Raw genomic sequence first — 27,845 nt, forward strand, 5'->3', positions numbered from 1 at the left:
TTACAGGAGATTGCAGTACACAAAGAGGATATTGGAAGATTACTAGACAAGTTGGAAGTCAGAAAAGCAATGGGGCCAGATGGTGTATCAGGCTGGGTGTTAAAAAAATGTAAAGAGCAATTACTGGAGCCAATTTGGGAAATAATTGAAAATTCAATAAATGAAGGGAAAGTTCCACTAGAGTGGAAGAGAGCCAATTTAGTACCAATATTTAAAGGAGGAAAGGCAACTGAACCACTAAACTACAGACCAGTGTCACTTACAAGTGTCATAGGGAAGTTATGTAAAATAATTATCAAAGAAAAATGGATTAAATTTCTAGAAGAGGAGAAAGTCATATCGAACAGACAATATGGGTTCAGGACAGGGCGGTCACGTGTATCAAACTTATTAAGCTTCTACTCGAGAGTTATTGCAGGACTTGAAAACAGAGATGGATGGGTAGACACAGTATACCTGGACATTAAAAAGGCTTTTGATAAAGTCCCTCATGGAAAACTTCTTTGGAAACTAGAAAACATAGGAAGACTGAGGAACTTTGCTCGAATGGACAAGAGATTACTTGAAGGATAGGGAAATGAGAACTGTGATCAGAGATACATACTCATCTTGGAGTAAAGTAACTAGCAGAGTGCCACAAGGGTCAGTGTTAGCCCCATTATGTTTCAAGTTTATGTAAACGACATTCACATTGGGATAAACAGCTATATGAATTTATTCGCTGATGATGCAAAGTTGCTAAAAGTTATCAAAACCAGAGAGGACTGTCTACTGTTACAGGAAGATTTAAATAAGATCTATGAATGGAACAAGAAGTGGAAATTGGAATATAATGCCAAGAAATGTCACATAATGGAATTAGGAAAGAGTAAGAGAAGACCAATATGGAACTGTTTGATGGGAGAGGAGCAAATAACGAAGACTAAAGAGGAAAAAGATCTTGGAGTGATCATACAAGAAAATCTGAGCCCTGATAAATACATAAACAAGATATTTGGACTATCATATAAGATGTTGACTAGTATAAGAGTGGCATTTCATTACATGGATAAAGATATGATAATAAAAATCATCACAAGCATGATACACCCAAGACTAGAATATGCAGCAGTGGTATGGTCTCTGAGCTCTGAAAAAGATATAAGAAAACTGGAAAGGATACAGAAGATTGCTACAAGGATGGTGCCGGAATTAAAGGACCTCACATATGAAGAACGACTGAAGGAAATGGGACTGCCAACCTTACAAGATAGAAGAGAACGCGGGGACCTAATAACAATGTACAAGATAGTAAATGATATTGAAAAGATAGACAAAGAAGACCTGGTGCTGTTGGCGGAAGAAGATGGAAGGACAAGAGGACATGAAAAGAAGATCAGGATGAAGCAGTGTGTGAAGGATGTTGGAAAATACAGTTTTCCACACAGAATGGTGCAGAAATGGAATGCATTGGATAATGGAATTGTCGCAGCATATAGTGTGCATAACTTTAAAGAAAAACTAGATAAATGGAGATCCGCTCGAACCCTGTACAGTACAACTAGGTAAATACAAATCAATAATTCTTTTTATTTATCTCTCTCTGCTCCCTAGTCCTTAACCCCTTCAGTACCATGACGTGTTTTCACATTCATTCTGCTTACTATTTGATGATTTTTTACAGCTTCAGATACTTATGTAAGGATTAAAATAGTGACGACTCTTGCCATTAATCTTCTGACATCCATAGACTCTTCCTAATGTCAATAAGACCATGTAATCATACCCAAAACTCAAGATAAAAATGCATCCCAGTATTGAAGGGGTTAACAAATCACCACCACTACTCTGCAATCCTATTCTAACTTATCTATTAAACCAAAACTAACCTAACCTAGCTGAGACGACAAGCACCGCTGATACATCTTCTACAGGTTTATGCCAAACTGTTTTAAAATGTCCTCAAAACATGCCAGACTGTCTTAAGATGTCCTCAAAACATTCCAGCTGTCTTAAAATGCCCTCAAAACATGCCAAACTGTCTTAAAATGCCCTCGAAATGTGCTAAACTGTCTTAAAATGTTCTCAAAACATGCCAGATTGTCTTAAAATATCCTCAAAACATGCCAAACTTTTAAAATGTCCTCAAAACATGCCAGACTGTCTTAAAATGTCCTCAAAACATGCCAAACTTTCTTAGAATGTCATCAAAACATGCTAAACTGTCTTAAAATGTCTTCAAAACATGCCAAACTGTCTTAAAATACTCTCAAAACATGCCAAACTGTTTAATGATGTTAGCTAATGTCAGTTAAATGGTGGTGGTGTACTTTCAACTCAAGGTTAAAAAGTGTCCCAGTACTGAAGGAGTTAGGGCTTGGTGGGTGAGTGACACACTAAGAGTAAGATAACTGTTGTGGCTTCTCTCTGAGCAAGTGGGACCACAAGGTACAAGAACAGTTTAGATTTATTTTATTATTCTTTTATTTATGTATTTATTTATTTATTTATTTATTTATTTATTTATTATGTAAGGGAAAAGCTGGCCAAGGGCAACCTAAAATGAAAAGGCCAGAGTCCTTGCAGGTCAGAGAGAGAGAGAGAGAGAGAGAGAGAGAGAGAGAGAGAGAGAGAGAGAGAGAGAGAATTAGCCCAAAGAAAGGAATAAATGTATTGAAACCTCCCTCTTAAATGAAGTCAAGTCATATGAAGGTGGAAATACAGAAGCAGGCAGGTAGAGAGAGAGAGAGAGAGAGAGAGAGAGAGAGAGAGAGAGAGAGAGAGAGAGAGAGAGAGAGGGTGTGTTTGAGAGTGACCATGTGTGTGGGTGTCTATACCTCTGCAGGTGAGCTGAAGCAGTCTTGTATGGGTGGGTAGTTGTTTAACTGGTGGCAGGAAGGAGCGTAGTCCAGCAGGTGTGGCTGTGTGGTGGGATGGTTGTTCCTCTTTGAATGACACTTGTGGATACACTTTTATTCTTTTATTGTTTTGGTGAAGGAGTGTTGGTGGTTGAGTTTGTTAGTTAGTATGTACATGTATCCCTGAGAGGAGTGGTGGCCTGCAGGTACTGTACAACTTTGTGCTGCTCACACAACACTATTGCTTGCAAAAGTCACTGCTTGATTTTCCGGTAGATTTGTTCCATCAGTGGTTCATCTTGTGTGGAGATATCCTGTACTGGGACACTGCAGGTTGGCACAGGATGCACAGGTTGTGTTTCACTGGGACACTGCAGGTTGCCACAGGATGCACAGGTTGTGTTTCACTGGGACACTGCAGGTTGGCACAGGATGCACAGGTTGTGTTTCACTGGGACACTGCAGGTTGGCACAGGATGCACAGGTTGTGTTTCACTGGGACACTGCAGGTTGCCACAGGATGCACAGGTTGTGTTTCACTGGGACACTGCAGGTTGCCACAGGATGCACAGGTTGTGTTGGGTTGGGTTAGGTAGAGATGCAGTGTGGTTGTAATGTGGCATGAATGTTGTGGTGAGTGGAGGGGCGTGGTGGGATGACAGCCACTACTGCCAGAGTACTGAGAAACTTCGTGGGCGGAGTGTTTGGGCGTGGAGTGTTCCTTCTCACAGTGTTCACTGAACACTGTGAGAAGCAACTGGTGAGCGTCTCTGAACTATCACTCACTCAGTGCCACGGAGTCAAGGTGATAAAATTTGTCCCTGTGGTGTTAACAAATACCTGCAGAAAAGAAGTGAAATCCCAGTTGCTGCATGAGGGAACAATGCTCCAGCTTTATCAACTGTGCAAAAGTGGACAACTGAATTCAAGATGGATAGGAGAGCCTTGAAGATGACACAAGGTCTGGATGTCCTGCCACTGCAACATCTCAGGAAAGCATGGATCGTGTTCCCACATGGTAATGAATAACATGTGCTTAACTGTTAATCAGATGGCTGACACCTTAGCCATCTCCCATGAATGAGTGGAGAATATTCTGCACAAAGAACTTGACATGTCAGGTTTTCAGTGTGTGGGTACCACGCCTTCTGACGGCTGATCAAAATCACACCAGGCTGGTCACGTCGCAGGAAAACTTAACACTTTTGGAAGTGGGTTCAGCCAGTTTCCTTGGAGGTTTCCTCACCCAAGATGAGCGTTGGGTCCACCACTTGGAACCAGAGACCAAAAGTCAGTCAGTGCAGTGGAAACACTCCTCTTCTGTCCAGCCAAAGAAGGCAGAGGTGGAAGGTGGTGTCGTTGGCAGGGAAGGTGATGGTCTCTGTCTTCGGGGATGCAATGGTCAATGTCTTCATTAGTTACCTTCAGAAAGGACAAACTATCAACAGAGAATACTACATAAGCTTGCTGAAGGAGGTGCGAGAGGCTGTCAAGTCAAAACAGCCTGGAAAACTGACAAGATGGGCCCTATTTCAGCAGTACAAGTCAGTAGCATTAATGGCTGCTGTGTGTTAATGTGGTCTTGAACTGGTTGATCACCCTCTATGTTCTCTTGATTTGACACAATCCAACTATTTTCTCTTCCCAAATGTGAAACAATGATTGGTTGGGAAGCAGTACCGGACTGGCAGTGAGGTCATGTCTGGTGTTGACAACTTTTTTGGTGATGAAGATAGAAGCATCTCATCCAAGCCCTGCAACAGCTGTGTGGACTGAAGGAGACATTATGCTCAATAGTAAACAGTTTGGGATTTCCTTCAACCACTACATCATTGTGAGCCATTGAACTTTTCAGCCTACCCTTGTGTATACATGTATGTATATGTAATAGAATTTTGGACAGTGTATAGTTTGATTCAGTAATCATGTTCAGTGTATGCAATTTTCACAATACATGACCCCTTGAGGAGTGTATCCCTTGCATAAGTTGAGAACTCTGTGTAGCTGCTTAATGATGCAGAGGTGACTCAGCATCAAAGTGGTGCTGGTGAGGATGCTGACAGGTGGGAAGTGACGCAAGCTGATCACTGGTGCATTTTTCACCTTGAGTCCACAGTCTGGTTAACTCTGTCCTTCACTCCTTGGCTCCTTGGCTCCTTGACTTCTTCACTTCTTCACTCCTTGGCTCCTTGATTCCTTGACTCATTGATGCCTTAACTGGTTGACTCCTTGGTCACCGCCTTGCAGACTCGTTCTGAACACTCCAGGCCACCTTGTCATACACAATTCATACGTGAGGAACCTACAGTTGTGTCCACTTGACAGTAGTAATCACTACTGTCAAGTGTGTCACTATCTTGCTTGATGTCAACAACACATCACCAGAAAATTGGGCAATTAGTAATGACACAGACAATGATATATTACTTATATGTGTGGCAACAAGACAACAATACATCACACAAACCTGTACTCAACCTGTCACTTGCCTCCGCTACCCACTAGATACCCACTCCCTTCCATTGCTTTGATACACAGTACATGTCCTCAGATTGTGGCCCCCTCCATTCTGCTACCTGGCCACCCAGGGAGCCGTGGCCCACACTTTGGGAACTACTGCCTCACCATCACCTAACCTAAGCTTCCCCAACAGATGGCAACACTCACACGTACGGACAGGCTGGCCTCATCTCATCCCATCCCGTCCCTCTCTCCTTCACCTCCCCCGACCTGCCCACTGAAAGATAGAGGGAGAGCAATGCAGTCTCCCTGGGAGAGAGTAAGTGTGTGTGTGTGTGTGTGTGTGTGTGTGTGTGTGTGTGTGTGTGTGTGTGTGTGTGTGTGTGTGTGTGTATTTACCTAATTGTATTTACCTAATTGTAACATACGGGAAAAGAGCTATGCTCGTGTTGTCCCGTCTCCATATCTATTAATGTCCAGCTTTTTCTTAAAATCATGAATATTCCTTGCGTTGACCACTTCCACGTCTAAACTATTCCATGCTTCCACCCTTCTATGAGGAAGCTATATTTTTCACATCTCTCCTATAAGTGGCCATTTTAGTTTTTTCCCATGCCCTCTCGACATTCTTCCATTCCACATACACAGATCTTCCCTATCCATTTTTCCATGCCAATCATCACTCTGTATATTGCTATCAGGTCTCCCCTTTCTCTTCTGTTTTCCAGGGTTGGAAGTTGCATTCTTTTCAGTCTGTCTTCATAAGTCAAATCTCTTAAGTCAGGCACCATTTTGTTGCAGCCCTCTGTACTTTCTCTAGTTTCCTTATGTGTTTCTTTAAGTTCGGAGCCCACTGTATTGTTGCATATTCAAGCCTCGGTCTTATCATTGCAGTAATTATTTTCTTCATCATTTCTTCATCTAGATATCTGACGCCACTCTTATGTTCCTCAATAAGTTCAATACTTCTCCAATTATTTTGTTTATATGTCTCTCTGGCGATAGGTCATTGGTAATTGTCACCCCAAGGTCTTTTTCTTCATGACTGGTTTTATGTCTTCATTTCCTATCTTGTACATACTCCTGATTCTTCTTTCACTCTTGCCAAACTCTATTTTCTTGCATTTTGTCGTGTTGAACTCCATTTGCCATGTACAGCTCCATTTCCATATTCTGTCCAAGTCTTCCTGGAGTAGTTCGCAATCTTTGTCACATCTCACTTTTCGTAACAATTTTGCATCGTCTGCAAATAGGCTCACATAACTGGACACCCCATCCACCATGTCATTTATGTAGACTGCGAACATTACTGGTGCCAACACTGATCCCTGTGGAACTCCACTCTCCACCAATCCCCATTCTGATGGTCTGTCCTTAATTATTGTTCTCATTTCTCTTCCTACCAAAAGTCTTCCATCCATTTTAGTAAACTGCCATGCACTCCTCCTACCATTTCAAGTTTCCAGATCAGTCTCTGGTGTGGTACCTTATCAAAGGCCTTTTTTAAATCCAGATATATTCCATCAGCCCAACCATCTCTTTCCTGTATTACATCTATCACCCTCGAATAGTAACATATCAGGTTTGTCGTGCATGAACGCCCTTTCCTAAAACCAAATTGACACTCACAAAGTATGTCATTTTCTCCAAGAAGTCTGTCCATCTAGTCTTCACCACCCTCTCACACATCTTAGCTACCACACTTGTAAGTGACACTGGTCTATAGTTCAATGGGTCTCTCTTGTTACCTGATTTATAGATTGGGACAATGTTAGCTCTTTTCCAGTCTTGGGGCACTACACCTTCCCTTAATGAGGCATCAATTACTTCACAAACTTTTTCTGCCAATTGCTCCCTGCATTCTCTTAAAATCCATCCTGATACCCCATCAGGTCCCACAGCTTTTCTCACTTCTAAACTCCCCATCATGTTCTTGATCTCCTCCACAGTTACTTGAAACTCCTTCATAATCCCTTTCTGTTCCATTACCAGTGGTTTGTCAAAAGCAGTCTCCTTTGTGAATACCTTCCGAAAGCATCCATTCATAGCCTCTGCCATTTCCTGGGATCTTCACTGTATACTCCATTTACTTCTAAACTTTCAATACTTTCTCTATTTTTGATGTTGTTGTTCACATGTCTGTAAAAAGCCTTGGTTGGTCTTTACATTTATCAATTATATCCTTTTCTTGTTTCTTTCTTTCTTCTCTTCTAATCAACACATATTCATTTCTTGCTCTTTTGTAACTTTCCCACTGCTTAATCCGTCTTTTCCTTCTCCACCTCTTCCATGCATCCTCTTTTCTTGTTCTAGCCTTTTCACATCTATCGTTAAACCAGTCCTGCTTTCCAACTTCTCTATGTTGTCTTATTGGTACAAATTTTTCTCACCTTCTTTGTATATTTTTATAAATTCCTTCCACTTTTCATTTGCTCCTTAGCACTCTTGAATTTCATCCAATTTGTCTCTTGAAAGAATTTCTTTAGGTTTCCAAAATCTGTCTTGGCATAATTCCATCTTCCCACTTTATATTCTTCATTTCTTCTAGATTTCTCTTCGTCTATCACCTTGAACTCCAAAACTGCATGATCACTCTTTGCTAAAGGGCACTCCACCCTCATCTCCTCAATGACCATTGGCTCTGTACTAAAGACCAAGTCCAGTCTTGACGATGCTCCCTCTCCTCCAAACCTAGTATCTTCTTTGACCCACTGAGTTAACACATTTTCCATTGCCAGTGTCAATAGTGTATTTCCCATGTTGTCTCTGATCCTTCCATTGACCAGTCCTCCCAACACACCTCTTTACAATTAAAATCTCCCATCATTATAGTTCGTTCACAGCCACCCAACATTTCTTCCAGACATGTTCCTGTATCACTTATCATTTCTTCATATTCCTGTACTGACCATGCATTTGTCTTAGGTGGTACGTACACCACTATGTAGTGCCTCTTTTTCCTTCATTAGTTTCTGCTCTGATCTTTAGCACTTCTGCCTTTCCCATACCTTTTTCACTTGATCCACCTTTATATCTTTTTAACCAGCAACATCACTCCTCCTCCCATCTTACCTACTCTATTTCTTTTCCAAACGTTATATTTCCCTTCTCCAACCTTCATCAGGTCTTCTCCCTCTCTCAGTTTTGTTTCAGTAAGACCCACAATATCTGGGTTCTTGTCCCTCAAGTAATCGTTGAGTTCTAAAATCCCCGATATCACTCCATTTATGTTGGAATACATTACATTTCGCTCATATGTAAGTGTGTGTGTGTGTGTATTTACCTAGTTGTAGTTTTACAGGGCCTGGGCGTTATGCTTGTGTGGCCCCGTCTCCATATCTACACTTATCCAATCTTACTTTAAAAGTATGCACACTCGTTGCAGACACTACTTCTTCATTTAAACTGTTCCACGTCTCAATACATCTATGCAGGAAACTATATTTTTTAACATCTCTCAGACATCTTCCCTTTCTCAGCTTTTTACTATGCGATCTTGTGCTTCAAATGTCATAACATAACATAAATAATAGGATAACAAAGGGCCACCAGGGCCCATCTAGGTTATCCTGTATCAGTCGCACAGCGACCTCGTCATCAGTATTTAAAGATACACTTACAAGTACACAATACATAATATACTAATTCTAAATATTTGGCCCATTAACAGGGCTAAGTCCTGCAGCGAATTCCTCTACAATCTGTGATCCCCATACATGGGGATCATGTCTTGTTTAACTATAATAAATTTCTTATAAAAACTATCATGCAGTGCTATACATAATTATAAATCTAATAAATTTAAGTGCTTATCTAATCTGTTTTTAAACATTGTCAAACTAGTGCTATTTACAACCCTCTCTGGCAATGCATTCCAGAAGTCTACCACCCTATGACTAAAGAAATATTTTCTTATATCTAACCTGCAGCCTTGCTTTCTAATCTTCCTGCCATGATTTCTAGTCCTACTTCCCTCCTCTAAGGTAAAGAAAGATCTCACATCTATGTAGTTTGTATCTGAGAACATTTTAAATAACTCTATCATATCCCTCTTATACATCTCCTCTCAAATGAAAACATGTTTAATTCCTTTAATCTATCTCTATACTCCAGGCACTTTAATGCTGGTATCATCCTAGTTGCTCTTCTCTGAACTGCTTCTAACATGTTGATATCCTGCCTATAATGGGGTGACCAGGCCTGTATGCAATACTCTAAATGGGGCCTAACATAGGAATTATATAAGCTACGCACCACTTCCTTACTTTTATAACTAACATTTCTATTTATAAAACCCAGGATCCTATTTGCCCTATTTCTTGCTTCTAAACATTGCTTTGAAAATTTCATAGTCCTGTCTATCACTACTCCTAAATCCTTTCCTCCTCTACTGCCTCTAGCCAACATCCCTCCATCTCATAGCTAAAGTTTGTGTTGTCTTTACCTAAATGCATAACCTGACACTTTTTAGAATTAAACTCCATCTGCCACCTGTCTGCCCATGCTATCAGCCTGTCCAGGTCTCGTTGTATTCTGTAATTGTCCTTTTCACCCTGTACTGCACATGCTATCTTAGTATCATCTGCAAACTTTGATACTTTGCTACTAATTCCTATATCTAAATCGTTAATGTACACCAAGAAAAGAAGAGGTCCTAGCACTGATCCTTGGGGTACCCACTAACCACTTCCTTCCACTCAGACATTGCCCCATTTAATACTACTCTCTGTTTCCTATCAGAAAGCCATTCACTAATCCAATCAACTAACCTACCCCTATCCCATGTAGTCTCAATTTGTACACTAGCCTCCTATGCGGTACCTTATCAAACGCCTTGCTAAAATCTAGATATATAACATCTATGCTATTTCCATCATCTAACTCCTTGGTAATATATTCTAAGATATCGAGCAAATTTGTAAGACAGGACCTCCCTGATCTAAAGCCATGTTGGGTATCTCTAATTAATCTATTCTCATTTAAATGCTCCCAAATACTACCCTTAATGATTTTCTCTAGTATCTTACATACTATACTAGTTAAACTGATCGGTCTATAATTATTTGCATCATCCTTCCTACCTTTTTTAAATATTGGAGTAACATTAGCTAACTTCCAGTCCTGAGGTATCTCAGCAAACCTAAGTGATCTTTCAAAGATTAACTTAAGTGCTTCAGAAATACTGTCTACACCCTCCCTAAGTACTCTGGCATGTAGCTCATCAGGACCACTAGCTTTCCTATCGTCTAGTTCAAGAATAAATTTCCTAATAATTCCCGGTTTTATATCAATATTTTCTAAAGCTCTTAAACTACTCGTCGCACTGTTTGTAACAGGATTTCCTATTCTTTCCTAGTAAATACTGAAGAAAATTGTTCATTCAATAATTCTACTATGTCTTCATTTTGATCCACTACTACACCATCTTTTCTGAGTGGTCCAATCCTATCCTTATTTCTTTTATCACTGACCTTGTAATAACTATATAATTTTTGGGATCTTTACTCCCAGCTCTAGCTAGTTTTATCTCTGCCTGCCTTTTACTTTTTTTATAACCTTACTCAAATCATCCCTGACCTGTCTGTACCTAATCAAATCTACATCTTCCCACTTTTCTGCAACTCTCTATATGCCCTCTTCTTCTCTCTGATCTGTCTACCTATCTCATGAGTCCACCATAATGGCTTCCTGTTTCTCTGCCTTATATCTTTGTAAGGGATACACTGCATCACTATACCCTTTACTACAACCTTAAAAATATCCCACATCTCCTGTGCAGTTTTATTTCCAAAACTATCTTCCCAGTTTACCTCTCCTAATAACTGACGTAACCTACCATAATTGCCTTTCTGATAGTTTGGGACTCTAGTCTTATTCACTATATTATCCCTACTGGAATTAATGATAAATCTAATTATATGATGGTCACTGTTTGCTAAAGTCTCTCCTACCTCAACTTCCTTTAAACAATGCTCAATATTTGTTAGTACTATGTCTAAAACCTTCCTCCCCCTAGTAGGTTTATCTACCATCTGCACTAAATAGTTATCCTGAAAACTTTCCATAAACTTATTTTCACTAGCATCTCCTACCATCCTCTCCCAGTTTACTGACTTAAGATTAAAATCCCTAAGATAATTGTCTGACTAGTACACCCCTATTTATCTCATCTACCATAAGGTTGTCTACATCTGCTGACTGGTTAGGTGGTCTATAAAAGCTCCTACTCTAATAACCTTACTTTTGTTTACTCTAACATCCAGCCATAAGGACTCTACTCTGTTATCTACCTTAATACCATTAACCTGACTGGAAATGAAGGATTTTTTACATAAATAACTACTCCTCCACCTATCCTACCAATTCTCTGGTGTAAATACATAATGTATCCATCTACTTCATATTCTTTCCTATTTTCCTAAACTTTTCCTCATTTACCCATGCCTCTGTGACACATACAACATCTAAGTCCTCCTCAACTATATAACTAGATAACTCGTCCTTCTTGTTCCTAAGACTCCTGGCATTTACATAAAAACATTTAAGTCCTGCTACCTTCCTAGATGCTGTCTCCTTATTTGGAATCCTAATCTTATTCTCTCCTATTTGCACCTGGAAATCTTTCCTAATCTTTTCACTATCTCTGTTTATCCTATCTAATTTATGTCTAACATCTTTCTTCTGGAATGCATTTGCTACCTCACCCCTACACTCCATCCCAACTCCCCTCCAGACATCCACTCAGCACATCCACACCCTTCCTACTCAGATGCACACCATCCCTAGCATACAAATCCCTTCGCCCATAGAACCTATCCCATACATCCACAAAGCTGACACCCACATCCTTACACATCCCTTTTACCCGATCATTCACACCAATGGCCCTAGACAACCATTCCCTGCTAACATACACACGAGGCAAGATTCCTGACACTACACACCTACCACTCTCCCTTATCTTGCCTAACATTTCCCGAAATCTTGCCACTAACTCCTCCGACCCACCTGCTCTGACATCGTTCCCACCTACGTGCAAAACTACTACACCCTCCCTCTCCATCCCCCCAACCCTCTTCTGCACCTCCTCACTCACTGCCTTCACACCTGCACCAGGCATACACACGTTCGTCCTCCTATCCCTGTCTTTCCCACAGAAAGTGCTATCTAAGTACCTAACCTGAGAGTCACCCACCACACACACCTGAGGTGTGCTAGGCACAACCCTCCTCCTCCTCTCCTCTACCCCCTTCTCTCTCCTTTCACTCACCACAACCACTTCATTCACTCTCACTCTCACTCTCCCCCTCCAATAAAACGAACCTATTTTCACACTCAACAGGTTTAGTCCTATCCTCCCTAACTGCCTCCGCTTTCCTTCCCTCGCAACCTGCCATCTCTGCCCATCCTGACTACTATCTTTCCCAGTCTGGCTCGCCTGCTCCCTCTTCCCCACTCTGCTCTTCCCAACAGAGGGCCAAGCCACCCTGTCGCTCTCAGAAGGTCCAACCTTCGGCCTAACACTGATCTCCTGCCTAATTTTTTCCACTGCCTCCCCAAGCCTCTTAACCTCCTCCTTCAACTCAAAGATGAGAACTTCGTTTGCACTTTTCCCCTCACTTAGCTTTCTCATTTCCTCTCGCAATTCTCGGTGCTCAAGAGAAAGAACTAAATTCTCGCTCTTGAGCCTACACACCATACACTCAGAAAAGTCAACGACCTTCCTGTCATGCCCACACATCTCACACACAACAAACTCGCCCAATCCCACCTCAACACTTTCTTTCACGCACTCAATCACACTCTGATATACCTCAGTAGCTACCGCCATACTAATTTACAATCTGTTAACTCACAAACAAATAAAAATACTTGGTGACGGCGAGGTGAGGGAACCACGGTGGTGGAAGGCCTAAGTGAGGTCAACTAATCCTCTTTCAAGGTCAACTTGACGGTTACAAGCCTAGTCTCCTCGCTCTACCAAAATACTTTTAACTCACAAACACTGATTCTAACCACTATTTCACTCTAATCTAACACTTGCAGTACACACTTTCACTTCACTAACACTCAAAAGCACCACACACAGACACCAAGCACAAACACCACTCGCTAACTATAAAAACAACAGCCAAAAACGGAGCGCACACACAACATGTCCACTCGCCACCGCAGCTACCTCAGGATCAGTTTCTCATTATCCACTTGGTCAATTCCATTGATTAATTTATAAACTTGTATCAGATCCCCTCTCTCCCTTCTTTGTTCCAGGGTTGGTAGATCCATAGCCTTTAGTCTCTCCTCATATGTCATCCCTTGAAATTCTGTGTGTGTGTGTGTGTGTGTGTGTGTGTTTACCTAGTTGTATTTACCTAGTTGTAGTTTTACAGGGCCTGGGCTTTATGCTCGTGTGGTCCCGTCTCCATATCTACACTTATCCAATTTTTCTTTAAAACTATGTACACTCTTTGCTGATACCACTTCCTCACTCAAACTGTTCCAAGTCTCAACACATCTTTGTGGGAAACTAAATTTTTTAACATCTCTCAGACATCGTCCCTTCCTTAGTTTCTTACTATGCGATCTTGTGCTTCTAAAGTCATATTCTTCTCTCAGGATCAGTTTCTCATTATCCACTTCATCCATTCTGTTAATCAATTTATAAACTTGTATCAGATCCCCTCTCTCTTCTCTGCTCCAAGGTTGGTAGATCCATTGCCTTTAGTCTCTCCTCATATGCCATCCCTTTAAATTCTGGAACCATTCTTGTAGCCATTTTTTGTAGTCTCTCTAATTTTCTTATGTGTTTCTTTTATGGGAGTCCACACAACTCCTGCATATTCCAATCTAGGTCTTATTTTAGTACTTATCAATTTCTTCATCATTTCCTTGTCCATATAGTGAAATGCTACTCCAATATTCCTTAGCAAATTATACGTCTCTCTGAAAATTCTATCAATATGGCTAACCGGTTGATTATTTTCTTCCATTGTCACTCCCAAGTCCTTTTCCTTTACTTTTTCTAGTTTGTGTGTGTGTGTGTGTGTGTGTGTGTGTGTGTGTGTGTGTGTGTGTGTGTGTATGTATGTATGTGTGTTTGTGTGTGTGTGTAATTCACTGTTTGATCTGCTGCAGTCTGTGTGTGTGTGTGTGTGTGTGTGTGTGTGTGTGTGTGTGTAAAGTCAAGTCAATTTAATTGTCATATACATGCACCAGACACAATTCACACAGTACACAGTGGCCTGTAAGTGATGGACTGGCCTGCCGAGCTGATGAATGCTCCTGACCAGACACAGACGGACTGGTGCAATCATTATTAGTTGCCTTGAGGTGGAGATAAGTGTGCATGAAAAACTCATATTCTGATGGAATAAAACCATTTAATTAATGAGACAGGGGTAGAACAGAGAAAAATACATGTGACATAGTGTTAGGAACAAAATAATCAGGTGAAAAAATAATTATGAAATGTGAAGAGATAATGAATAATCCTTTAAGGTACCTTTAAAATGATGCAAGTTGCTAGTATTGACAAGATGTTTTATTTGAGCAGGTACAGAATTGCACAAATCAAGAGCAAAACACAAGATGCAATGTTTGAAGGAGTTGTGTATTGACGGGGCTGCCCGTGGACAATTGGACCGCTGGACTGCTGGTGTTGCCAATCCAGGCAACAAGGAGAAACAATTGTGTTGCAGTAAAGGTTTGAACCATTTCTAACATGAACATCAAAACAAAATGCTCATGAAATACCTTGAGATATGAGCTACTTGAGATAAGAGTTTTTGAGATGTGAGCCATTTTTTGTTTTGGGATATGAAGAAAATTTTGAGATAGGAAAGGTGATTCGGGGTGGTGCGATTAGTCAGCTGAGCCAGGTTCAAGTTATGTCCATGTGTTTCCAGCAGATCTTGTGCACTGTGGGTGTTCTTTCATCATTGCCACACTATTTACTGGTCTTTTTTTATTTAAAGATAGAGCAGTTTTGATTTATGTTTACTTATCATGGAGGGGGGAGAACAGTGTAAATAATCTCTCTCTCTCTCTCTGTTGCATACTTAAAATTTGCTTTATTCTGCAGTGTGAATACATACTTGGGATCACACTTTGGCTGCCGCCCACACTTAGCTTACCTGTGGGGGGAGGGGGAATAGTGAGGCAGTGGTGATAAGAGGTTATCACTGATGGTGAGTGGCCAGTAAGAGCAGGTGATGGTAAGATGGTGAAAGTTGTGTAATAGTGAAAACCAGTGAATACACACTCAAAATGTGAGTTGTACTGACTAACTTTTGTTAGTAAAACCCACAGGGTCTGCCAGGAATGAGTGGCAACATTAGTCACAATGAGTAACATACTGTAATGTTAGTCAGTGGATGACTAACTGACCACTGAAGCTGAGTATGACATTACTCAAAGATATTTATGTAATGCCTTTGTACTTTTACTAACATCACAGTCACAGTGGTCAATTGATGGCTGACTGAAGAGTGAAACTGAGTGTGGCCTTAGTCAAAGAGTCAAAGATACTTGACTAATGCCTTTGTATTGTCCAAGAAAGCTAGCAATAAGAAAGGAATAAGTGTCTTCAAACTCCCCCTCGTACAAGAAGTCAAGTCGTAGGAAGATGGAAATACAGAAACAGGCAGGGAGTTCCAGAGTTTACCAGAGAAAGGTATGAACGATTGACAGTACTGGTAAACTCTTCCATTTGAGAGTTGGACAGAATAGGGGTGAGAGGAAGAAGAGAACCTTGTGTAGCGAGGCCACAGGAGGAGGGGAGGCATGCAGTTAGCAAGATCAGTAGAGCAATTAGCTTGAAACAATAAAAGATAGCAAGGGATGCAACATTCCGTTGAGGAAAAAGAGACCGAAGACAGTCAGTCAGAGGAGGGGAGTTGATGAGATGAAAAGCTTTTGATTCCAACCTACCTAATAAAACTGTGAGTGGAATCCTACCAAACCTGCAAAGAGTACATACATGGGTGGATGAGACCTTTGTACAGAGTTAGCAGTTGGACGGTTGAGGAAAACTGGCAGAGATGCTTCATTGTGTGTGTGTGTGTGTGTGTGTGTGTGTGTGTGTGTGTGTGTGTGTGTTTACCTAGTTGTAGTTTTACGGGGCCTGGGCCTTATGCTCATGTGGCCCTGTCTCCATATCTACACTTATCCAATTTTTCTTTAAAACTATGCACACTTGTTGGTGACACCACTTCCTCACTCAAACTGTTCCAAGTCTCAACACATCTTTGCAGGAAACTATATTTAACATCTCTCAGACATCTTCCCTTTCCTCAGTTTCTTACTATGTGATCTTGTGCTTCTAGTGTCATATTCTTCTTTCAGGATTAGTTTCTCATTATCCACTTTAATCAATTTATAAACTTGTATCAGATTCCCTCTCTCTCTTCTCTGTTCCAGGGTTGGTAGATTCATAGCTTTTAGTCTCTCCTCATATGTCATCCCTTTAAATTCTGGAACCATTTTTGTAGCCATTTTTTGTAATCTCCAATTTCTTTATGTGTTTCTTTTTATGGGGGTCCACACAACTCCTGCATATTCCAATCTCGGTCTTATTTTAGTACTTATCAATTTCTTCATTTCTTTGTCCATGTAGTGAAATGCTAATCCAATATTCCTTAGCAAATTATATGTCTAAAAATTCTATCAATATGGCTTACCGGTTGAGTGTTTTCTTCCATCGTCACTCCTAAGTCCTTTTCCTTTTTTACTTTTTCTAGTTCTACTCCATCTCCCATCTTATAGATTCCCACTGGTCATCTTTCACTTTTTCCCATTGTGTGTGTGTGTGACATGAGTGAATAGGATCGAGTGAGTAGACGTGACTGTGAGCTGAGTAGAAGACAAAGAATAGAAAGAAAACTAATGTTAATGAGAATTGGGTCGCACTAAGAGACTGAAATCAGTGAAGGGATAAGCTGGAAAAATAGGAAAACTGTGGGTAGTGTTTGTGGGAGGTTGAGAAGACTTTAGCATGAAGGAGATCAGCTGATAGATAGCATTCTCAGAAAGTAATACTATTGTAAGATGGACAGAGGTATTGCAGAAAGGCAGACTTGGTGATGGGCATGTGATGCTGTAGGCATGATGTAGTGCTGGTGGGCATCCTAGTGGGGAGGTGGTGAGTGTTTACAAGGTAATGGGTAAGCTATGGTGGGTATGGGTGTGTTGATGTGCTGGTGGGCATCTTATTGAGGTGATATGTTGGCTATGATGGGCATGATTGGGTGTGGGTGTGATGGGCATGTCTCGGGTGGTAAAGGAAGGTTCCTAACATTCAAGGAAATAATTAGTGACTTGATTCAGTTATAAAGTCATTGAAAATAGCAAAATAAATAACAAAGGAAATAGATTGTTTAGCTATTATATATTTCTTTAATCTTCCTATGTCACTTTGATAATGATGCAGAAGTAGTTGTTAACTTTCTTTGTGTGAGTAAGTTTTATCATCACTTGACTTGAACTTCACCTAGGTAGAGACAGTGACAAAAATGAAGAGTAGAAAATGGAAGAAAAACGGCTGTCTTTTACTCCCTGTTGATCTTTGGAGGATGAGTAAATGAGCAAGCGGCTGAAAAACATGATAACGCAGCTCAGTTCAACAAAATCAAGTGAGAGTACATGGAGAGCTGGGTACCGTAGGCTTTTTCCTTTGTGGCCACGTCAAGGAGATTAGACTATTCAACCTCCTCTGGCCACATACCTTACACGGCGCAAGAAATTACCTAACCATCATTACAAAATCACTTAATCTATAACTCAACGTGCAGATATAGATTATGTAATTGTCATACAGACAACTACAAAACAAGCTGACAGCATATGTTAAGTAATTACAAAAAGAAATATACTGAAGTTGTCTATATACCTTGGAAAACACTTTTACATATTGAACTACTGCATGTAAAAACTATGAGCTAGTTTAATATTCACATTTTTTGACAATAGAGACAATGAGGGTATGCATTAATAGCAATGATCACCTTTTTCACCCTGTAGCTCCTGACTGACTCAGCTGACTGCCAGAGTGCCACTACATTAGCTGGGGTGTGTGACAGTACCACCTGTGACAGCCAGTTGACATGAGTATTGAAGTGTGTTTTTTCTTGTTGTGGTGTTCATTCCTGCAAGTATCTTTTTTTCCTCTCCTTTGCCTTCTTGTTTTTCTGTTCTTTTCATTCCTCTAAATATGTCAACTGCTTCCTGCCTTCACTCACTCACCACTTGGTCACCCTTATAATGATCATCACCACCACCACTTCCTCACCCTTATAATGATCACCACCACTACTTCCTTCATTCAACACCACCTCATCCTTCAAACTATCATCTACACAGCTTTCTGCCTTCACACACCACCACTGCCACCACCACCGCTCTCAAGTTGTGTTCTCCTCAGGCCTCCTCGCCGATATGCAAGCTGGTGGTGGGAGCTGTTATGAATGAAATCCCCAAGAACTCCCCTCCACTTGGCCTGCCTACCCTCAACACTGCAAACACTGATTCTGATTTTGAGTGGAGTGGAGCTGGGTATAGTTTGTCATAGCAAGGTCATTTCTCTTACTAGTTGTTGATATAGGAACTTATTTTGAAGTGAGTAAGGTGTTTGGACAAGAAATAGAAGCTTTTTATGTGGGAATTAATTTTATTCAGTTGTGTTGAAGTTTATACATGTACAACATACATTCATTTGGCAAGTTATTAGTCTGTATGTTAACTTAATTATTAATACTTCTCTTTCCTCCTTTCCCAGGTGATCTGATGTTATGGGAAATGATGGTGCAGAGAGAGAGAGAGAGAGAGAGAGAGAGAGAGAGAGAGAGAGAGAGAGAGAGAGAGAGAGAGAGAGAGAGAGAGAGAGAGAGAGAGAGAGAGAGAGAGAGAGAGAGAGAGAGGTGGTGGTGGTGATGCAAGAGGATGGAGGACGTATTGGTAGTGATAGGGCAGGCAGGCAGGCAGGGTGTGGTGAGGATTGGTAAGGTGATAGGGAAGGAAGTGGGAGGAAGAGGATAAGGTAGAGTTGTTAAGGAGTTGAGAATAATGGACATGACATGACCTGATGTGGTGTGGTGTTGTTGCACTTTGTCCCCAGGGCCAGGAGGAGGTGCCGCCAACATTCCACCCGGCACCCACCACTCTAGTAGTAGGTGTAGCAGTAGTAGTAAACATTAGTCTCTCTCTCTCTCTCTCTCTCTCTCTCTCTCTCTCTCTCTCTCTCTCTCTCTCTCTCTCTCTCTCTCTCTCTCTCTCTCTCTCTCTGCCCACAGACCCACAGTATGCCCCCACAGTATGTTTACAAACCCACAGTCACTCCACACAGCCCCTCCCCTCAATAAACACACACTCTCTCTCTCTCTCTCTCTCTCTCTCTCCACAGACCCACAGTATCAATGACACTCACCATGTCACAGTCTTTCAGCCATCTATCTACCTTGAGGCAATCAATCAATCACCTACACTTTGGTTCATAAAGGGAGCCATCTATTGTCACAAAGGTTTCAGTTCTATGTACTGATTTCCTCCCAACCAGCTGTAAATTAACTGGAATTTCTACACATCAAATAAAATTCAGTCCTTTAAGAACCATTTTTGTTATACCTGAGATAGAACGATAAAAACATAAGCAATAAAAACTCAAATCATGCCACTGATCTCAATCAAACAACACTGACAAACCTTGTGAAATATCTGAGACAACACACACACACGAACATAAAGTCCAGGCCCTGTAAAACTACAACTAGGTAAATACACACACACACACACACACACACACACACACACACACACACACACACATAGAATGGTGAAAAATGGAATGCATTGAGTGAAGTTGTTACAGCACTTTATGTGCATAGCTTTAAAGAAAAATTAGATAAATGGAGATCTGGAGACAGGACACTATGAGCCCTGCCTGAACCCTGTACAATACAACTAGGTAAACACACACACACACAGACACACACTATAGAGTCAAGAAGTTTCCAAACAAACACATAATCAGGGGAACATTAAGAAAATACACAACAAAAACAAAGAAAGAGATGAAATACATCATTAAAATGAGATCCAATCGACAAGGAAGAGAGATTTTGCTGAATGAAGGCATCGGGTAACAATGTGTGGAGGAACAGGACACAAGGCCATCAAGGTCTGCACACACTGATGAAGCCAACACTGCTCCACCATCTCAACACCAACACAGTGAAAGAAGTAAATACTGAGTGAAAGATGCAAAGAAATAAACCCAAAGAAGAAATTAAGACAGTACTCTCACTCTCTCTCAAATAACATGAGAGCAAGCAAGCATATTCTCTCTCTCTCTCTCTCTCAAATAATATGAGAGAGAGCAAGCAAACATTCTCTCTCTCTCTCTCTCTCTCTCTCTCTCTCTCTCTCAAATAATATGAGAGAGAGCAAGCAAACACTCTCTCTCTCTCTCTCCCTTTCAAATAATATGAGAGAGAGAGCCAGCAAGCATTCTCTCTCTCTCAAACAATATAAGAGAGAGAGCAAGCAAGCATTCTCTCTCTCTCTGTCTCAAATAATATGAGAGCAAGTAAGCAAGCATTTCTCTCTCTCTCTCTCTCTCTCTGTCTCAAATAATATGAGAGCAAGTAAGCAAGCATTTCTCTCTCTCTCTCTGTCTCAAATAATATGAGAGGAAGTAAGCAAGCATTTCTCTCTCTCTGACCTTGTTCCGGGAGAACTGATGGCTGGATGGCCTGAAAAACAGATAGAAAAAAAAAATTAAATATAAAGAAAATGTTTGTATTGGTGTAGTGTGAGGTTCAGCTTACTGAGTGTGTGTTGACCTGGTTGTTGTGTATTACAGGGTGTGTCGGGGCTGAGGGGCCTTACTGACCCGTCTCTATTATCATTTTTGTCCAACTTTTCCTTCAATGCACTGTATGCACAAAGACTTCCTGGTGTTACACTCTTCACTCAAGCTGTTCCAGATGGCTTACAGTTGGAGTTAGTAAGATAACCCAGCCAAAAAAAAGGAATTTATCTTTACCGTGATTTATCTACCGTTATGAAAGCAGAGACGCGTCAAAACACTTTATGCACAAGTTGGATAATGAAAAAGCTTTGCAAGAGAAATAAATTGCTGGCAGTGGCAGGTCTTGGATCAGACTTGCATTAAATAGCAAGATTTATCTCACTTTGATATTGGTCAAAATAAGGACTAATTCACTCTAAACAAGCACTTTTCTAGCTGAACAGTGCACACTGATTATGCTAAATGGAGGACAACACAGTATTGGTTTAATCTTATTCATAATAGTAAGAACAATGTGAACACACACACACACACACACACACACATGGTAAATAAACGAGAAGGAAGAGAAAAAAGTGGAACAAGTTTAACTAAAAATGATAAAGGCAAGAGACTAAAAATGATGTATATGAACATAGACAGGGTTTTATCAAGTAAATTAGAATTAAGAGATTACATAAAGAAAGAAAATCCAGATATTGTATGCCTGGCTGAAACAAAACTAAATGAGGCAAAATAGACTTGAATAACAGGTATAATGTATGGAAAAGAAACAGAGGGGGTAAAGGAGGAGGAGTCATGATAATGTTAAGGAAGGAGATGGTGGTAAACCAAGGGAAATGTGGGGAAGGAAAAGCAGAAGTATTGATGTTAAGATGCATATTAATAAAAAAGAGTTAACAATCATTGGAACATATGTGCCACCAAAAACAAATTCATGGACCAATCAAGAATATAAAGACATGATAGATGACACAATAAGGAGTCTAACGAGAATCGTTAAATAAAGGAGAAAAGTGATATTAGTAGATTTCAACTGTAAAGAAGTGGACTGGGAAAATTATGAAAGTGATATGGGGGAAGCCTGGGGAGAAAGATTCCTGAACCTAATGATAGACAATATGATGGACCAGAGTAAAGGAATGCACAAGATTCAGAGGAAACGACGAGCCGGCGAGATTGGACCTAGTTTTTACAAGGGGTATACAAATGAAGGATGATATAAGATATAAGTGCCCATTGGGAAAGAGTGACCATGTAATATTAGAAATGGATATAGAAGAGGGAAAGGAAGATAGAGACGATTCATACAAAGGAGACCGATTAAATTATAGAAAGGATGACATTGAGAATCTCAAGAACTATTTTAAAAACGTAAACTGGGAGGAGATGGAAAACTCAGAGACGATGCAAGAGAAGTATAACTTATTTTTGGAAATATACAAAACAGGAGTCAGGGAATATGTCCTGAAATATAGACCTAAAGAAGAAGGATAGAAAGATTGGTTTAATGCAAGGTGTGCTAGGGCAAAGGAGAAAAGAGATGGAGCATGGAAAAGGTGGAGGAGAAATAGAAATCCAGTAAATAAGGAAAACTTCCAGGCAGCGAGAAATGAATATGTTAAGGTGAGGAAGGAAGAGGAAAAGAACTTCGAAAAGACATTGTAGAACCAAAATTGTTCTACAGATTCATAAATGGAAGAGTAAGACAAAGTGAAACAATAGAAAGGTTAAAAGGAGAGAACGGGATGGTGGAAGACCCAAAAAATATGGCAGAACTATTAAATAATAATTTTCAGGTCTTTACTAAGGAATCCAAATTTGAAAGGCCACAGGCTAATAGAGAGACAGTCTATATGAAAGAGATTAAAGTAACCAAGCTTGAAATAAAAGAGTTAATGAAGGAACTGGATGAAGAGAAGCCAATGGGACCGGATGAAGTCTTAGGCAGAATACTAAAAGAATGTAGGGAAGAACTAGCAAGTCCTATATACATCATAAAATGCTCAATAGAAAATGAAACAGTACCAGTACAATGGAAAAGAGCTGAGGTGGTTCCCATATATAATGGGGAAAGGAAGGAAGAACCTTTAAATCACAGACTAGTATAATATGCAAGATATGTGAAAGTATAATAAAGAAACAATGGATCGAGTTCCTTAAAGACAACAAATTAATATCAAACAGCCAATTTGGTTTTAGAAAAAGACAGTCATGTGTAACTAATTTATTGAGTTTCTATTCTAGAATAGTTGACAGGGTACAAGAGAGAGAGGGATGGGTTGACTGTATTTATTTGGATGTAAAAAAGGCATTTGACAAAGTGCCACATGCAAGATTACTATGGAAGTTAGAGGAGAAGGGCGGCTTAAAAGGAAGCACATTGAGATGGATAGAAAATTATTTGAGGGGGAGAGAAATAAGGATGGTAGTTAAAGATATGAAGTCCAAGTGGAGAGCAGTAGAAAGCGGAGTGCCACAGGGGTCAATATTGGCACCAATACTTTTCCTCATTTATATTAACGACATGCCAGAAGGAGTGAACAGCTACATAAATCTGTTTACGGATGAGAAACTGATCCTGAGAGAAAAATATGACATTCGAAGCACAAGATCGCATAGTAAAAAACTGAGAAAAGGAAGATGTCTGAGAGATATTAAAGAATATAGTTTACCGCAAAGATGTATTGAGACGTGGAACAGTTTAAATGAAGAAGTATTGTCTGCAATGAGTGTGCATACTTTTAAAGTAAGATTGGATAAGTGTAGATATGGAGACGGGGCCACACCAGCATAAAGCCCAGGCCCTGTAAAACTACAACTAGGTAAACACACACACACACACACACACACACACACACACACACACACACACACACACACCGTAGAGTAGTGGTTAACACGCTCAGCTCACAACCCAGACCCTCTCGAGAGGGTCCGGGTTCAAGTCCCGGGAAGTGGCGAGGCAAATGGGCAAGCCTCTTAATGTGTGGCCCCTGTTCACCTAGCAGTAAATAGGCATGGGATGTAACTCGAGGGGTTGTGGCCTTGCTTTTCCAGTGTATGGAGTGTGTTGTGGTCTCAGTCCTACCCGAAGATCGGTCTATGAGCTCTGAGCTCACTCTGTAATGGGGAAGACTGGCTGGGTGACCAGCAGGCAACCATTGTGAATTACAGAGAGAGAGAGAGAGAGAGAGAGAGAGAGAGAGAGAGAGAGAGAGAGAGAGAGAGAGAGAGAGAGAGAGAGAGAGAGAGAGAGAAAGAGAAAGGAGTGCACAGGAATATGAGATAGGGTGTTTGAGTGGTTTGCAAAGAATGGCTTTGTCAGTTTACAATATTTTCACACTTTTTTTGAAGCTTTCAGACACTTTCTCACTCTTCCTCATCCTCCCAGACACCCTGATTAGATTGTTACAGCCTCCCAGACACTGCTGCACCCTCCCAGGCAGTTTCACAGCCTCCCGGACACTGCTGCACCCTCCCTGGCAGTGCCATAGTCTCCCGGACAGTACCACAGCCTCCCAGACAATGCCATAGCCTCCCGCACAGTGCCACAGCCTCCCAGACAGTGCCACAGCCTCCCAGACAATGCCATAGCCTCCCACACAGTGCCACAGCCTCCCAGACAGTGCCACAGCCTCCCAGACAATGCCATAGCCTGCTGCACAGTGCCATAGCCTCCCAGACAGTGCCACAGCCTCCCAGACAATGCCATAGCCTCCCACACAGTGCCACAGCCTCCCAGACAGTGCCACAGCCTCCCAGACAATGCCATAGCCTCCTGCACAGTGCCATAGCCTCCCAGACAGTGCCACAGCCTCCCAGACAATGCCATAGCCTCCCGCACAGTGCCACAGCCTCCCAGACAGTGCCACAGCCTCCCAGACAATGCCATAGCCTCCCGCACAGTGCCATAGCCTCTCAGACAGTGCCACAGCCTCCCAGACAATGCCATAGCCTCCGCACAGTGCCATAGCCTCTCAGACAGTGCCACAGCCTCCCAGACAATGCCATAGCCTCCCACACAGTGCCACAGCCTCCCAGACAGTGTCACAGCCTCCCAGACAATCCTACACTCTCCCCCAGACAGTGTCACAGCCTCCCAGACAATCCTACACTCTCCCCCACAGACAGTGTCACAGCCTCCCAGACAATCCTACACTCTCCCCACCCCAGACAGTGCCACAGCCTCCCAAGCAGCTGGAAGTGACCAGGAAGCAGTGAGAATTGAAGGCAATGTTGCTGAGTTGACACAGGGAGGTAGGGAGGAGGGTGATGGGTGTTGGTCTGGGTGAAGGTGTGTGGTCTGAACGGGAATAAAACCATTGCCTTATTGAAAACGTTAATGGGTTATTTATCTACTTTGGTGTTTGACTCTGGCTTTGCTTCTCTCTCTGAGTCTGGAATTACAACTTTAAATCACCACTGACATGGATCAGTTTGCAGTGTGAGCCAGTTCTGGAGCCTATGATGTGACTTGTGTTTGCCTGGTGAGAAATGTAGTGAACTGATTGATGGTGTACATAAATTCTGTCAAAAATTGATATTTTTGAGTTAGTTATGACGGTTTTCTCAGTTCCAACCCTCGGCTGCCTCTCATTGCCAACAATCCTTGAGAACCTGTGGAAAATCTGTGTTTTTGAGTTGAGGAGCATTAAACTGAGTAATGTGCATTGGAAAAGAGGTCAGAAATTAACAAAATCACATAAAAATACTTTGACAGTGCAGTGCCTTTTACTACTCGACATTATTGCTTACTAGATGGCCTTGTAATGCTTTCTTCGACAACTTATAGTTTTTCCCAACCAATGATTAGTTTACATGCATTTAATTAAGCTTTTACTGTTAGATTTGGTAAGTAATCTTGGGGGGTGAGGAGCAGTATTACATGGGGTGGAATCAAAAGCTATTCATCTCATCAACTCCCCTCCTCTGACTGACTGTCTTCAGCCTCTTTCTCACTACTGAAATGTTGCATCTCTTGCTATCTTTTATCACTATTTTCATGCTAACTGCTCAACTGATCTTGCTAACTGCATGCCTTTCTTCCTGCGGCCTCGCTGCACAAGGCTTTCTTCTTCCTCTCACCCCTATTCTGTCCAACCCTCTAATACAAGAGTTAACCAGTACTCTCAATCATTCATACCTTTCACTGGTAAACTCTGGAACTCCCTACCTGCTTCTGTATTTCCGTCTTCCTACGACTTGACTTCTTTTAAGAGAGAGGTGTCAAGACATTTGCTCCCTAATTTTGGCTAAACCTTATCTTTCGAGAACCAGCACTCAAGTGGGATTTTTTTTTTCTAACACTGTGCACTCTTGGCTGGCCCTCTCTCCAGCATAAAAAAAAAAAGAGGGTGCAGCTTCATCAGCTACAAAGTTATAGTATTGTGTTTGGTGAGTGAGGAGCATTGAATTGAGGTTGTAATGCTGTGTTTGGTGAGTAAGGAGCATTGAATTGAGGTTGTAATGCTGTGTTTGGTGAGTGAGGAGCATTGAATTGAGGTTGTAATGCTGTGTTTGGTGAGTGAGGAGCATTGAATTGAGGTTGTAATGCTGTGTTTGGTGAGTGAGGAGCACTGAATTGAGGTTGTAATGCTGTGTTGGGCTGGCAACCCTTGGGAGGATCAGGATGCAATGTTGGGAGCAGCCTTGGCGAGGGACTCAGATCCCGGGTTAGTGAATCATTGGCAACGCTGCTCAACAATAACAAAGCAATGCTTGCTGCAGCCACCACCAACATCAAACTATTTTTTAAGATTTTTTATGAGTTTTATTGATTTCTGACCTTTTTTTTTTGCAACACATTACTCTGTTTAATGCTTCTCCACCCAAAACACCACAATTTCCCACAGGTGCCCAGGATGTTGGCAATGACAGGTACACATAACTTGGAGTTGAAAAACTGTCATAACTCAAAAAACATTAATTTGTAACAGAAATTATGTACACCTTCAATGATTTCACTACACTGCTCACCAGAAAAGCACGAGTCACACCACAGATTCCAGGGCTGGCTCACACTGCGCACACTCACCCTATATAATATGTGATCACTTTCATTAGTAACTATCTTGATAAGTAATTCCCTGACTGTCTCCTAGGTAATCAGGAAACAAGCAATACATGTAAGTACTGAAGTAAATGTGAATTACATATTTAAGTAATCAGTTCAATATGTAACCAGCCACATCAGTAATTATCTCATAAATAATCTGGCAGACAGACAGGTACAGGCAGCCTATATAAGTAATGAGTCAAACAAGTAATTACACCCTAAGTAATCACTAACATGTAATCAGTTCAATATAATTATAATTACCTTCATACAGCGATAAGTTTTGTTAGTAATCCGCTGCACAACCTAACCTCTTGTTGCTTCACTAATCCTTATATCTAACACACACACACACACACACACACACACACACACACACACACACACACACATAAAGCCCAGGCCCTGTAAAACTACAACTAGGTAAAAACACACCGTGTAGTGTAGTGGTTAGTACGCTCGACTCACAATCAAGAGGGTCAGGGTTCGAATCCCGGAAAGCGGTGAGGCAAATGGGCAAGCCTCTTAATGTGTGGCCCCTGTCCACCTAGCAGTAAATAGGCATGGGCTGTAACTCATGTGGTTGTGGCCTCGCTTTCCCAGTGTGTGCAGTGTGCTGTGGTCTCAGTCCTACCCGAAGATCGGTCTATGAGCTCTAAGCTCGCTCTGTAATGGGGAAGGTTGGCTG

General features: G+C 41.3%; 2 protein-coding genes across 2 annotated transcripts in view; both read left to right on the forward strand.

Annotated features, from left to right (window-relative positions):
* The window catches only part of LOC123519276, a 31,119-nt gene extending 11,224 nt beyond the window's left edge, over positions 1-19,895 (forward strand). The window contains exons 2-3 of the mRNA XM_045280414.1: positions 5,491-5,616; positions 18,715-19,895. The gene's annotated coding sequence lies outside the window, so the exon portion shown is untranslated. The remainder of the gene's footprint in view (positions 1-5,490; positions 5,617-18,714) is intronic.
* On the forward strand, positions 17,937-27,152 carry LOC123519277 (proline-rich receptor-like protein kinase PERK9). The gene is made up of 6 exons (XM_045280428.1): positions 17,937-17,948; positions 18,315-18,362; positions 18,715-18,845; positions 24,517-25,066; positions 25,128-25,359; positions 27,082-27,152. The coding sequence occupies exons 1-6, from the start codon at positions 17,937-17,939 to the stop codon at positions 27,150-27,152; spliced, it is 1,044 nt and encodes a 347-aa protein (XP_045136363.1).
* Positions 27,153-27,845: the final 693 nt, after the last annotated feature.

Source organism: Portunus trituberculatus, chromosome 7 (genome assembly GCF_017591435.1).
Source record: "Portunus trituberculatus isolate SZX2019 chromosome 7, ASM1759143v1, whole genome shotgun sequence".
NCBI classification, from domain to species: domain Eukaryota; kingdom Metazoa; phylum Arthropoda; class Malacostraca; order Decapoda; family Portunidae; genus Portunus; species Portunus trituberculatus.

Coding starts and splice junctions, on each gene's coding strand:
- LOC123519277 (XM_045280428.1), top strand. Junction 18,363..18,714: donor GTGCCACTACATTAGCTGGG/GTGTGTGACAGT, acceptor TGTTCTCCTCAG/GCCTCCTCGCCGATATGCAA. Junction 25,067..25,127: donor AATGCCATAGCCTCCGCACA/GTGCCATAGCCT, acceptor CCTCCCACACAG/TGCCACAGCCTCCCAGACAG.